At 42.6% G+C, this 14,117-nt stretch overlaps 1 protein-coding gene across 6 annotated transcripts in view; it reads right to left on the bottom strand.

The window, feature by feature from the left end:
- FLT1 (fms related receptor tyrosine kinase 1) overlaps window positions 1-14,117 on the bottom strand; it is a 178,921-nt gene that overhangs the window by 51,434 nt on the left and 113,370 nt on the right. For all 6 annotated transcript variants that reach the window (XM_072795627.1, XM_072795628.1, XM_072795626.1 and 3 more), the window contains one exon: window positions 1,976-2,107. In XM_072795627.1, coding sequence (XP_072651728.1) covers window positions 1,976-2,107 — 132 coding nt within the window. The remainder of the gene's footprint in view (window positions 1-1,975; window positions 2,108-14,117) is intronic.

Below are 14,117 nucleotides of genomic sequence, written 5' to 3'. Positions count from 1 at the left end.
AATAAAATAGGTACTGACTAAAGATCCAAGAACCGTGGTGTGGGAGGGCAGAGAAGAGAAGGAGTGTCTGCGTCAGCTGTTCATCCTGGAGGATGCTGCTAAACTGGACAGAGGAGGAGGAGGATTAGTGGTGAGTCAGGCTCTCTGAGGGCCAGAGCGCTGGCTCCAGTCCAGCCCGGGAGTCTCCACTGTGCCACCGCTCTGCCCCGACAGCAAACTCATCACAGCAGGAGACGCTACTCCAGGAGGGTAGACTTATGGCAAACAGAGGGGGGTGGGCTCTAGGGAACCCAGCCTGGCAGAAGAGGTGAAGGGAAAGGAGGTGAAGTCTTTGTGGAGAGCTGCAAACTTGCATAGGTGTCCTGGCTTCGGGCAAGGGCTTCTCCCAAGCCATTAGCTGCCTAGCCATTGGGTCAGACACGTACCCATATTCCCTGGTAGAGAAGAGTGGCCATGGTGGGGGTGGCCCACGAGGAAGGCAGGTGTTGGGGGGCTGGAGTGGGTCTGAGGAGCCCAGCTCTACACACACACCTGCCATTACCTGGCCGTAGGGTTTAGATCCGTCCTCTCATTCCTGTCTGGGGGTTCCTAACTGCTCTGAGCATCTTACGGGGTTGTTGTCAGGACAGCGGGGAAAGCACCTCCTGGACTGAGGATCAGGGACCTCCTTGCCCCTCTCTCAGATCCGTGGCCTGATGGAGCCCCTCCTCGAAGGCCACAGCTGGAGTCTTTGTTAATTCATAGGTAAAGGAACAATCCTTTGAAGAGGGAGGTGTTAAAGAGATGCACACGTAATTGTTTGCTCCGTGTGTAAGCAGACCAGTTGAAAGAATACCGAAATGAGGACTATTTGGGAGGGAGACAGGACCATTACTGTAAGAATTTGAGGAATGCTACCCTTGGCTTTTCCCGAAAGTATACATTCATGGAAGCATGGGTTTTAGATTTTTCCGGAGGCTCTCTAAAACCAGCTCCTCGGAAAAGGAGGGGGGTGATGCTGTTTTAAAGGCGGCTGAATTCTCCGCGTTAGGCTCCTGAAGCCGTGCAAGTTTCCAGGGTGGAAGAACGCACATAGGCTGTTCTTCCGCCAGGAATGCTTCCCTATTCCATCGTCTCCCGGGGAGCCCCTGGAAACAGGCTACTGAACAAATTGCCTCTTTTCATGTAAAACCTCAACATGCCACATATATTTATCCCCCAAAAGGTGCCAATTTGATATTTTATGATGCCGTCGATGTTATGGTTTGGATGATTCCTGGCATCAGAGGACTGAAACTGAGGCCTGAACTACTTTCCAAATGGGAGCCACATGGTGCAGCCCGGGCTAGGATGAGGCTGCTTTGGATTTTGCTGCAGAACCAACTATCTGAGGTCTACAAAGAAGGAAGCACTTAGAACATTTTTCTCAAACGTGGTCTGTTTTTATGTGTTGCTTCTCCTTGATAATTTTTTGCAGCCTGCTCTGTGTTAAACAAACAAACAAACCAGCTTATGAAAACATTCAGAAGAGCGGCATATGTCTAACTGATGGGAGTTGGAAAAGGAAAAAGAACGAACTAGTTTCCAATGTGTGGGTGTCTCCCCCTCCCTCCACCCCTCTGCCTTCTTGAATTTCTTTGTCACCAGCCCGGCCACTGCGGTCATTCTCTGCGGGTCAGTGGCCTGCCTCTGATGGCAGCTGGCTTTCCTCTCTTCTGGGAACTACTTCCCTGCAGAGATCATCTTCAGATGGCAGCTCTGGGGGTGGGAGGGGGGTGGCCCCCCAGTGTCTTAGCCTTGGGCCTGCCAGGCCACCCTACAGGGTAGCTTCCCAAAGCCTGGTGGTGGTAGTGGTGGTAGGGGGGAGTGGGGAGGTGGGAAGGGGTGAGGAGGGCAGGGAGAGGAACAGGCCAGAGCTGCCCGCAGGAGACCAGGAGGTGAAAAGTTAAACAGATGTCTGAACTGTTTCTTGTTGCTCTCTGGAGCAGCTGTTTACCTTGAACAGTGAGGTATGCCGAGCTTTCCACGGATCCCTTCTGGTTGGTGGCTTTGCAGTGATAGACACCTTCATCCTCTTCTGTGACTCTTTCAATAAACAGTGTGCTGCTTCCTGGTCCTAAAATAATTCCTGGGGAGTGAAAGATGTTTACATGAGTGGGCCTGGGTGACACACAAAAACAGCTACTTCTATAATCCAACCCTCTTCCTATAATTATGCCTTCAGACAAGGAAATCCAAGCTCTAGGTAACCTTGGGCAGGGCCACTTATTTGTTTTCTCTCGTCCCTGGGCTTTTTCATAGCACCTTCCCCAGATCCCAGCTGTGGAGGTGCAACTCAGACCCAGGCCACTCACTGTGTGGAGAGAAATGAGATGGGGCTACCATCTCCAGCTTTCAGAAGCAAATGTCAAGGAGGCGGCACATCTAATAATAACACCATTTACTCACCGCCTGCTGTGTGCTAGCACTAGACCACACACTTCTCATCTTGACATTGGCAACTGCCCTGTAAGGTCTTGGTGTCTCTGTTTTACAAATGTGGAAACAGATTTGGTGACGTTGAGTAGCCTAAGAGCCCGCAGTTGGACTGGAACATGTCTGTGCCAAAGGGGCCAAAGGAGCCCTGCTTCACTCCTAAGAGAGGTGAAGACTTTGGGCTATATTTTAATCCAGGCCTTAGTGCTTCGAGCTTTGTCCCTTGAGACTAGCTGCTTAACCTTTCTGTGTTTCGGTTTCTTCAAACTTAAGATGAAAATGAAAGCAGTTCCTAGCAGGTACACAGGAACATGAGTGGTACGTGCAGGACACACGGACACACAGTAAGTGCTCAGTAAATACAAGCTAAAGTGTGACTACAGAGCTTCATGTAATGGAAGGAGAACCATGGATTCTGACCCCAGCTTGGAGACACAGTAGCTTCAACACCAAAGACCACCACCAAGTATTTATTGAGTACTTACTCTGCTATCAATCTATGTTAAAGACTTGGGGAGGGGGGAGGCTAAGACATGGTATATGCTGAGGAGGGAAAATGAACTCCTACTAAACACACAGATATACATTCTTGTTTTCTCTCTCTCTCCATTTCACACACACGTGCCAGCAAACAGAAAGTGTTTCATAAATGAGAGTGAATAAATGTAGCACAGCATACCCAGTTAAATGCCAAGCCCAGGGTGGGAGGGAGAGCTTTAAGTATAGGAAAACTCAGGAAGGGATCCTGGAGGAGGTGGGCCTTGGGCTGAGGTTTATAGGATTATCAGAGGTGCAGCGGGAAGGGCAGGCAAGAGAACAGCCATGCCAAGACATGAATGTGAATTGAATGCTTATTCTGGAATAGTAATAAAATGGGTCTGGCCAGACTATGGGCTATATTTTGTTAGTTTAAATAGTTTGTACTCCCCCTGATTATAAAAGACACCCAATAAAGAAAATCTGAGAAATATTGGAAAGCATAAAGAAAAGGTAAAGCAAACCTACAGTCTTTCCTCCAAGACATTTTCCCTTTATTCTTTTTTAAGGAGGATTTTTAAACACAGTTTGTTCATTCGTATGGTATTTTTGAGCTCCTACACGTACTAGCCACTATTGTAGATCTGGTGATATCATAATAAGCAAGACAAATGAATCCTTGCCTACAAAGGACTTACATTATAGTGTTGGAGAGTTACAAATAAGTAATTTCAAGGAACAAAGCCTGTGAAGAAACTAAACTAGGTTAAGGGGACCCTGGGCTATGGAGAGTGTTTAGGGAAGGTTCTCTGAAGAGGTGACATCTGAGCAGGGCCCTGAAAGATGGGGAAGAATGAGCTTTTTAAAGATCTGAAAGGGGCATTTGATAGGAAAGTATAGGGAATAGCAACTATAAAGTCCCTGGATGGGGAACGCCTGGGTGGCCTAGTGGTTGAGCCTCTGTCTTCAGCTCAGGTCGTGACCCCCGGTCCTAGGATCAAGTCCCACTTCAGGCTCTGCACAGGGAACCTGCTTCTCCCTCTGACTATGTCTCTTGTGAATAAACATAAAAATCTTAAAAAAAAAAAAAGTCCCTGGGGGCAGGAATGGGCTTGTTTAACAGACAGTGAAAAAGACCACTGTAGACTTTAGTTAGCAAGCAGGAGAGAAGAGAGTTGGTAGGGCTTGATCATGTATGACCACAGGCCACAGTAGGGATTTAAAGTTTTATTCTAGGCATCGAAGAAAGCCACCAGAGGGTTATATCTAATTGCTCATAACTATAAAAATAGTATAATTAACATCTTTAGGCATGAAGATTTTTCTGTATTTCAGATTATTTCCTTAGGATAGATTTCCAGAAACAGATTTATTAGGTCAAGAGCTCTTGATTCTTATAACCATTTTGCCTTCCAAAAAGATTATACCTATTAACACGTCTACCAGCAAGACTGTTTTACGACTCTCTTGTCAGTACTGAGCAGTATCATCTAAAAATACAAAACACAAACCTTTGCTGATGTGATGGATGATTTGTTAGTCATTTTATTTTCAAAGCATCCATTTTGAGAAGTTGACTGGAAAAGGTGAATTCAGATTAAGGAGGGCTTCGAAATCCTGGCTGAGGAGTTTCCATTCAGTGTAGACAGTATAGAAGGAAGGAGGAGCTCACAAAGATTTTTGAGCAGGGAAATGACATAATGAAAGCAATGTTTAAGGAAGTTTAGTCTAGAATGAGAACGCAGGGTAGAGAGGAATGAGGGAGAAGTGGCATCTGGAAATCCAGCTTACCAGTTGTAACTCTGGCAAAGAATGCTGAGGATCCAGATCTGGATGGTGGGAAAGGAAGTAGAGAGGAAGAAATGCAAACGGACACTCTGTACAAACAGCCTACAGGAACTGCTCCTCTACTAGATGAAGGAATGGGCAGAGATGAGTGCAAGATGGTTCTAATATTCTAAGCCCAGGTAATGGGGGTAGAGGGGGGAGGAGGACAGGAGACTCTCCCCTGTAACCTTGGCTAAATCATTTAACCTCTTTGAGTCTGTTTCCCCATCTGTAAAATGAGAATTATACCTGCTTTGCCTATTTTATGGTATTGCTATGAGGATCAACTGAGATCGTTTAATGAAAGCTCTGCAAAGCACAGGATATAGCATACACGGCAATCACAGAAAGTAAAAGCCTGACTGCAGAGTGGGTGTCAAGGGCAATGGACATTCAAAGTAGTGGCTATCTTGCCACTCACCATCATCTTCATTGCAGCAGACCTGACCCTCCACCAACGTTTTTTTTTTTTTTTTTTTTTTTTTAAGATTTTATTTATTTACTCATGAGAAACACACACACACACAGAGGCAGAGACACAGGCAGAGGGAGAAGCAGGCTCCATGCAAGGAGCCCAACTTGGGAGTCGATCCCGGGTCTGTAGGATCACGCCCTGGGCTGAAGGCGGTGCTAAACCGCTGAGCCACCGGGGCTGGCTGCCCTCCACCAAGGTTCTATCACTCAAATCCGGGTTTAAGGCTGATACAGTGAACAAATAAAGCCCAAGGCCTTGGATTTCACTCATGGAGACAGAGGCATAGTTGTGAAGGTGAGCAGATAGTGCCAAGGATGCTGCGAGCTAAGGTCACCTGGCTCAGTTTCATCTTTCCATCATGTAGAAGAGGAAACAGGGTGAGAGTGTGTCCTGAGCCAACCAGCAATGCTCTTCTTTCCAACCTGCGTTCACACTAACACACTCTGACCAGTGGCACAGAGATCGATGCGTCACCATCAGGGTGACACTCCGAATCCTCATCAGGCACTTGCTCATTGCCAGCTCTATCTATTTCCCTTCTCTCAGACTTAGGCCAGTCCCACCTTTTTCGCTCCCCGCATCCTTCAGATCTGCCCATACTCATTTGTAGTTGAGTGCTCTCATTTCTTTTTAATGCCTTATCTTGTAGTGACTCAGTTTTCATGACCTGGTCCCCATGACACAGATGCAGTTCTACTGAGAAGCTCACCTTCTGCAAGGGCTCTCTTCTTAGTTTAACATTTCATTTAAAAGTGCAGGAAAGTGACACCTGGGTGGCTCAGTGGTTGAGCATTTGCCTTAGGCTCAGTCAGGTCGTGATCCTGGGGTCCTGGGATCGAGTCCCGCCTCAGGCTCCCTGAAAAGAGCCTGTTTCTCCCTCTACTTATGTCTCTGCCTCTCTCTCCCTCTCATGAATAAATAAAATCTTAAATAAAACATAAAAGTGCAGGAAAAATAGAACCCATGTATCCACTATGAAGATAATCAGATGTCAAAATTTGGCAATATTTGCTTGAGAACCCCCTCTTTTATTATGAATAAAATGCGTAATTTATCTCCTTCCTTTTCTTTTTCTCTCCAGAAGTATCTCTATCCTAAAGTTGGTGTGTTTCATTCTCATGCATGTTTTTATGCTTTTTCTAGATTGAAATGTACCTCTCTATAGAATATGTAATATTGTTTTGTGGCTTTACAAATTCTAAATAAAAGGTGCCATACAGTATATACCTTTTTTCAACTTTTCTTATTAAATGATATTTTAATATTATCCTTGTTGATACATGTAGATGGAGTTCATTTTTTTAAGATTTTATTTACTTATTGATAGAGATGCAGATTGAGAGAGAGAGAGAGAGAGAGAGAGAGAGAGGCAGAGACACAGGCAGAGGGAAAAGCAGGCTCCATGCAGAGAGCCCTACGTGGGACTTGATCCAGGGTCTCCAGGATCATGCCCTGGGCTGCAGGCGGCACTAAACCGCTGTGCCACCGGGGCTGCCCAGATGGAGTTCATTTTTTTTTTTTATGATAGTCACAGAGAGAGAGAGAGAGAGAGGCAGAGACACAGGCAGAGGGAGAAGCAGGCTCCATGCACCGAGAGCCCGATGTGGGATTCGATCCCGGGTCTCCAGGATCGCGCCCTGGGCCAAAGGCAGGCGCTAACCCGCTGCACCACCCAGGGATCCATGGAGTTCATTTTTAACTCATGTTTAAAAAGAACTCATTGCGGGGACACCTTGGCGGCTCAGTGGTTGGGTAGCTCAGCATTTGGCATCTGCTTTGGCGCAGGGTGTGATCCCAGGATCCAGGATCGAGTCCCACATTGGGCTCCCTGGGAGGAGCCTGCTTCTCCCTCTGCCCGTGTCTCTGCCTCTCTGTGTGTCTCTCATGAATAAATAAATGAAATCTTAAAAAAAAAAAAAAAGCAACTCATTGTATAAAAAGAATCCACTTGTCTCCTATAAGATAGTTTTCACTTTTTTACTGTTACAAAGAAGGCTGCAGTGCCATCTGACACAGCTCTGTGTACATGGTTATGCATACATCTTGTGCTGGGTTATACAGTTCGCTGTATAGCTCTATGCAGGATTTAAAAATCATCTTCCAAAATACACTGATTTATACTTTCACCAGCACTGAGTTAAGAGCTCCCCTCCCCCATATACTTCCTGATACCTGGTGCTACCAGATGTAACTGAAGGCAAAATGATGGGTGTGAGATGGCATCTTGCTGTGGTTTTAACCTCTGTTTGTCTGATTACTAGTTAGGTGGAACATCTTTTTCCATCTTTGTTGGCCATGCAAGCTGCTTTTCCTGTGAACTACCTCTTTATGTTCCCTGTCCATTTTTCTGTTAGCTTGTCTTTTCCTCAATGATTCTGAGTTCTCTATATGCTTTGGATACTGATCCTTTGTTGGTTAAATACGCTGCAAGTCCTCCTCCATTCTATGAACAATCTTTTAAATTATGTTTATGGTGAATTTTCAATACAAAAGCATTTAAAATTCTAATGTAGTCAAATTTATTAATGTTTTCCATTATTCTTTGTGCTTTTTTTTTTTAAGATTTATTTATTTATTTGAGAGTGAGACAGAGCAAGGTAAGGGGAGAGGCAGCAAGAGAATCCTCCAGCAGACTCTAGCTGAGCACAGAGCCCAACATGGGGCTCAATCCCAGGACCCTGAGATCATGACCTGAGCCGAAATCACATCAGCTGCTCAACTGACTGAGCCACCCAGGCACCCCTGGTGCTTGTTTTAAAAAGATGGTTTCCTACTCTGATTATATACTTTCTTCTAAAAACAAAACAAAACAAAACAAAAATTAAAGATTTGTTTAGAGATTTGCTTCTTTTCATTTAGGTCTTTAATCCATCTGGATTTTCTTGTAGGAAGGGGTATGTGTGGTGTGAGTTAAAAATCTAATTTTTACCATATAAATAGCCAGTTATTCCAACATCATTTACTGAATACTCTCTTCTTCCCCAATGCCAGTTCTGTTGGATACTAAGTTCCCATATATTTGTGGTTCTGTTTTTAGGTTCCCTATTTGTTCACAGTGACCCATTTATCCCACACAAGTTATGATTGCTTGATAATGCATCTTGATATTTGCTATGGTATGACCCCTTCTTCTTCAGAATCATCTTGGCCCTTTATATGTCAATATGGATTTTAGGTTTAGCTTGTCAAATTCTGTGAGAAGCACTGTTGGGATGTTGATGCAAATGTCACAGAATTTATGTAATAATTTGGGGGAAATTTATTTTTAGGCCAAAACAAATGAAATTGCCAATATTTTTGACCTGCAAAAAAGGGCTCAAAAATGTTTCACTAATTAATATTCCCAGGGCATCTGGGTGGCTTAGTTGGTTAAGCCATTGATTCTTGATTTTGGCTCAGGTCACCATCTCAGGGTTGAGATTGAGCCCCAAGTTGGGCTCCATGCTCAGCGCAGAATCTGCTTGAGATTTTCTCTCTCCTTCTCCCTCTGGGCCTCCTTCCAAATAAATACATAAACAAATAAAATCTTCAAAAAAATAATAAATATTCCCATCCAAGAATATAAAATATCTTTGAGTTACTTAGGTATTCTTTTATGTCATTTGATAGTTGTGATTTTCTCTTTAAATATCTTGCTTTTTAGTTATATTTATTTCTACACATGTTGTAGTTTTGTTGTTATGAAAAATGGTATTGAGTTCTTTGAAGAGTCATCCTAAATGAATTTTCTGTTTCCCTTTGGGTGTTAATCATTAGAACTAACACATAGAACTCACTTAGAAACATGATGCTCTACTTTGTGTTGTTGAGATGAGATCATTTAATCGTGGGTCTGCTGCTTCTAGAGGGTCACTTAAGTAATTTTCAGCCACTAAAAACATAACAATTCCTGTCGAAACATGATTCATTTCCCTTTATTGAAAGAAGTTGTATCAGATCGGACCAATAGGGCACAGAGCAGGATTTGCAAGTGTGGATGTGTTCTGGGGCCAGGCACATAACATAAATGAGTTGGGGATGAGATCATGGGAGGGGGACTGTGTCTGTGGAGTGCAGAAAATCCTATCTCCCATCTAAAGGTGAAAGCATTTACTCAGCTCCCACCAACTGGAATTTGGGAATTTGAGTCCATCCATCCTTCCTCCTTCCTCCTTTCTTCCTCCCTCCCTCCCCTCTTTCCCTCTCTTTTTCTTTCTCTCTTTCTCTTTCTTGCTGTAGGCTCCAGGTCCAGCATGAAGCCCAATGCAGGGCTTGAACACACAACGCTGAGATCAAGACTTGAGCTGAGATCAAGAGTCAGATGCTTAACTGACTAAGTCACTCAGCCCTGTCTTCTGAGTTTATTAAAATTTAAATTCAATTAATTAACATATAATATATTATTAGTTTCAGAGGTAGAGGTCAGTGAATCATCAGTCTTATATAACACCCAGTGCTCATTCTATCACATACCCTCCTTAATGCCCATCACCCAGTTACCCCATTCCCCCACCCCTCTCCCTTCCAGCAACTCTTAGTTTATTTCCTATGATTAAGAGTCTCTTACAGTTTGTCTCCCTCTCTGATTTTGTATTATTTTTTCCTCTCTTCCTCCATGATCCTCTGTTTTGTTTCTTAAATTGCACATATGAGTGAGATCATATGATAATTATCTCTCCCTGACTGACTTATTTTGCTTAGCATAATACCCTCTAGTTTCATCAACAGAAATCTGGATTTTCCGTGTTAAATGTTGGCAACCCAATCAACTTATGTAAATTTGCTGTGAGGGCCAATAGAAGCATGTATGCTGGATAGATTAGATACAACTTTGACTTCAAGGATGTACATGGGACAACACTATTATATTTAATAAAGCAATGACCTCTGTGATCTGGCCCCTGCCTATTTTGTTTCCAGTTTCTGTGCCTGCTACATCCCTAAGTGTATCCTTGGCACAAGCTATATTTATTTATTGGCAATTCATTATAAGCCTCCATGACTTTGCCCATTACTCTCTGGACCTGTACTTGACTAGCATTCGCTTCCTAATATTTAGCTCAAGGCAAATCCAGATGCTCTGGAAAGCATCTTTTGATGCTCTTGAGCCCTTTCTCTGTTACTCTTGCATCACCTCGTGCATACCTCTACTTTGACACTTAACATTTCATAGTAAATTTGCTGACTTTCTTACTTGCCCGCTCCAGTATCCTGTGCATTACTGAGCCCTGGTGTCTAGCACTGTGCCAACAGACAGCAGACACTTAGCAACTGAGGAAATGGCCACATTAACCAAGACCATGGAAAATGGAATTTAGGGAATGAGGAAAAGAGTGAGCCCTGTAGAGTTTGCTATATGACAGCTGAGTAAGGTAGGATTCGATGCTGACACCCCATGCAGTGGTACTGACTTCCATCCTACATACTCAGCTCTCTCCAGTCTGTAAAGTTCTATGTCAGTTAATTTTATGATTTTAAGATTCAAAGAGCTTTAGACCCTGGAACTTAGAAATGTGAACTCAGATAGTTTCAGGGGTCTGCTAAACTGTTAGCTTCAAATGCTCAAGTAAAATTTTACGCAAAGTTTTTTTTGTAGGGACTTGTACTCCAAGGAATTCTGGTGACAGCACCCAGTGTAAGAACTTGAACCATCTATTGTGTTGGCTGCTGATGGGGATTTTAGATCTGAGTTTATAATGATGCTGGTCTATATATTTATCCATGGGATGCAGTCTAAATTTTAAATAAATGGACACTCTCTTCAGTTTTTAGTATTTTCAAGGGATTTCATAATTAATTTCTTCCCAAGATACCATAAGGTGAAGGACAGTCTTGGCATTTTATACATAAGTACCACATTATCCAGAGAAAGGCATGAAATGGAACCTTAATCCAATTCACCACTGAGTAAATAAATCTATAGATCTTTAACTTGTTTGACTAAATTAAGGCATACCATGTGGTTTTCTCCTGTTCCTTCCATAAAAATTTGACATTTCCTAAATTGGCCTGCTAGTCTGACCAGTGACTCAGACTTTGTTGTTCAGCTGAGCACCTGTACTTGTGACTTAGAGAACGTGCCCTTGCAATTTGGCCAAATGAATCGTCATCATCAAAACTCCCTTCTTCAACCATCAAAGTCCAATTCAGATGGCACCTTTCCATGAAGTCTCCCCTGATGACTCTAATTGGAGATGCCCATTTGTATCTCGTGAAATTTTATCCTATTCACATTGCATACTTATGAACTGACTTGTACCTATTATGTGTAGGTTTTCCAAAGGTAAGGACTAAGTTTTGCTCATTTTCATTTTCTCTAGAATGTGACAAAATGTCCGGTGCATGCAATAGGTAGTCAATAGATGTTAGGTTTAACAAAATAAAGAGTAAATTTTGTTATGATAGTGTTGGCTCTCCAATGAAATGAGAAATTCTTTTAAGTTGGCACAGGATATATGTTCGTTATAGAGGAGCCATGAGGATGAGGATGTATACAGTTGTAGGTACATGGTAAATTGTACCTGTAGACTGATACCTCTTAAAGGGATTGACTAGCTAAGAGCTGTATCTGAACAAAGGGCCAGAAGAGCCAAATATGGATTCAAGATGGTTAAGGTGACCCAGGAAAACTAGAGACTGGATGTCTGAGTAACTTCCCACGAAGAACACAGAGGAGCTTGTGTTTACTCAGTCAAACTTCAGAGGTTTGGAAAACTACAGGAAAGAGAAATCCAAGTTTAGTAAGCCGCAAAGATTGACAAAAATGGCAAGTGAACAATGGTGGACTCATTCAATGGCACTAAAAAGGCAAAGGATTCTAGTGTTTTCAAAAGATCATCACTGGGCTGCTGCTTTCTCTCTGTTGAGAATCTTACCCCAAGGTCAAGCCATGCAGCAAAGCATTTGCAGATGTAAGAAAAAAAGTTGGTGAAGAGTGGAATAATTTGAAATACAGTGAAAGGCAGCCTTTACAATAGTGTGTTATGTTGGAAGGGAATTATGAGATGCTTAAAACACATGGTCTAAAGGAGATCTGATGGGCAATGTCATCCCCGATGAGATTATTTGTTCTTTAGCTATGAGAAAGACAGGGAGGAGGAGCTCTTAGAAAAGAATAAGATTGAGGGGCACCTAAGGGTGGTGGCTCAGTCAGTTAAGTGACTGACCCTTGATTCTGGCTCAGGTCCTGAACCCAGTGGTTGTGAGATGGAGTTGGTGTTGGGCTCTGTGCTGAGTGTAGAGCCTGCTTAGGATTCTCTCTCTCTCCCTCTCCCTCTGCCCTTCCTGCCACTCTCTCTCTCTCTCTTAGAAAAAAAAAAAAAGGAAAGAAAGAAAGAGAAAAAAAAAGAATAAGACTGAGAACAGTGGTAGAAAATGCTGTATAATATTCCTCTTCATGAAACCACTGAATAAACGAAAAGCCCTAAACAAAGGGCCTTTCATTTGGGACAATGGCTATTGCTTCACTAGCCTAACTTACAAAATTGGGTTATGATAACAGAATGGTTTCCAAGAGCTGTCGCGAGATTGTAAACCAGTTGACTTGATGGGGTTAGAGTTGAAGTGAGCACCTTGAAACGATGCCAAACACACATGTATTTCCAAACATTTAGAAATGAAAAGCATTCTTGTGCCCTTTCACTGGGAACCTCGCCATTGTTCTAATGAAGTATTTCAAGATGATTCAAGCACCTAAAAAAATGTGTCAAGCAGTGCTGTGTCTATAGTTATATACATAGTTGATAGCTGAGGTTTTATAGTTAACATCTATAAATTGTAAACACACACAGGTGTGTGCACATATGAACACACTCCATCCTGCTTCACTCATTCTTGTGCTATGATCAGATTTGCCGTGGTCCCTCCATGAGGTTGGATGCATTTATCCTGCAGAATATAGCCATTCATCCAAAGTGGCCTTTCTGTGTAGAGCGAAGTAGTGTTTTTTTTCTTTTCTTTCTTTTCTTTTTTCTTTTCTTTTCTTTTCTTTTCTTTTCTTTTCTTTTCTTCTTTCTTTTTTCTTTTCTTTTCTTTCTTTTCTTTTTTCTTTTCTTTTTTTTTCTTTTCTCTTTTCTTTTCTCTTTCTTTCTTTCTTTCTTTCTTTCTTTCTTTCTTTCTTTCTTTCTTTCTTTCTTTCTTTCTTTCAAGATTTTATTTACTTATTTGAGAGAGAGAGAGTATGCATGAGTGGGTGAAGGGCAGAGGCAGAAGCAAGCTCTCCACTGAGCAGGGAGCCTGATGCAGGGCTCGATCCCAGGACTCTAGGATCATGAGCTGAGCCAGAGGCAGATGCCTAACCCACTGAGCCCCGCAGGTGCCCCTGAAGTAGTGTTTCTATGATTGGTATAGTATTAGTACTGCATTGCACGAAGGTTAAAGTCAAGAACTTATTTTTACAACAGTAGAAGAAATAAATTATGGGAAAGCATACCATATGATAGTATATGGATGCTAAAAAGAATGAGGCAGAACAGTATGTGCTGACATAGAAAGACCCTCAAAATAACACTGTGGTCAAAGCAAGTCCTAAAACAAAACACATAGCATGACTGATCTAGAGATGCTGGCTTTCCTACATCACCCCTCTACTGGTTACTCACTATTATCCATTACCTGATTTTGTTCATCATAGCAGTTATTACTGTCTATTCGTAGGCAATATGTTTATAGTTCTATTTGTTAAAGTTATTACCTAGGCTTTTCCATTAGACTGTAAATTCAAGGTCCCGTCTGGTTCCAAGCACCTCTATATTCCTGGCATAGAGTTAGCTTTGAATAGCTTTGAATGAATGAATCCCATTTATTATTTGCCCCACATATATGTATGCCCCAAATTTGTATGTATGTACATATATAGGTTAAAAAAAGGTAAGATTGTTGACAAACTACAAGTCAGAGTTGGCAT

Source organism: Canis lupus, chromosome 24 (genome assembly GCF_048164855.1).
Source record: "Canis lupus baileyi chromosome 24, mCanLup2.hap1, whole genome shotgun sequence".
Classification (NCBI taxonomy): Eukaryota; Metazoa; Chordata; class Mammalia; order Carnivora; family Canidae; genus Canis; species Canis lupus.
This window is presented reverse-complemented; position numbering and strand designations above follow the sequence as displayed.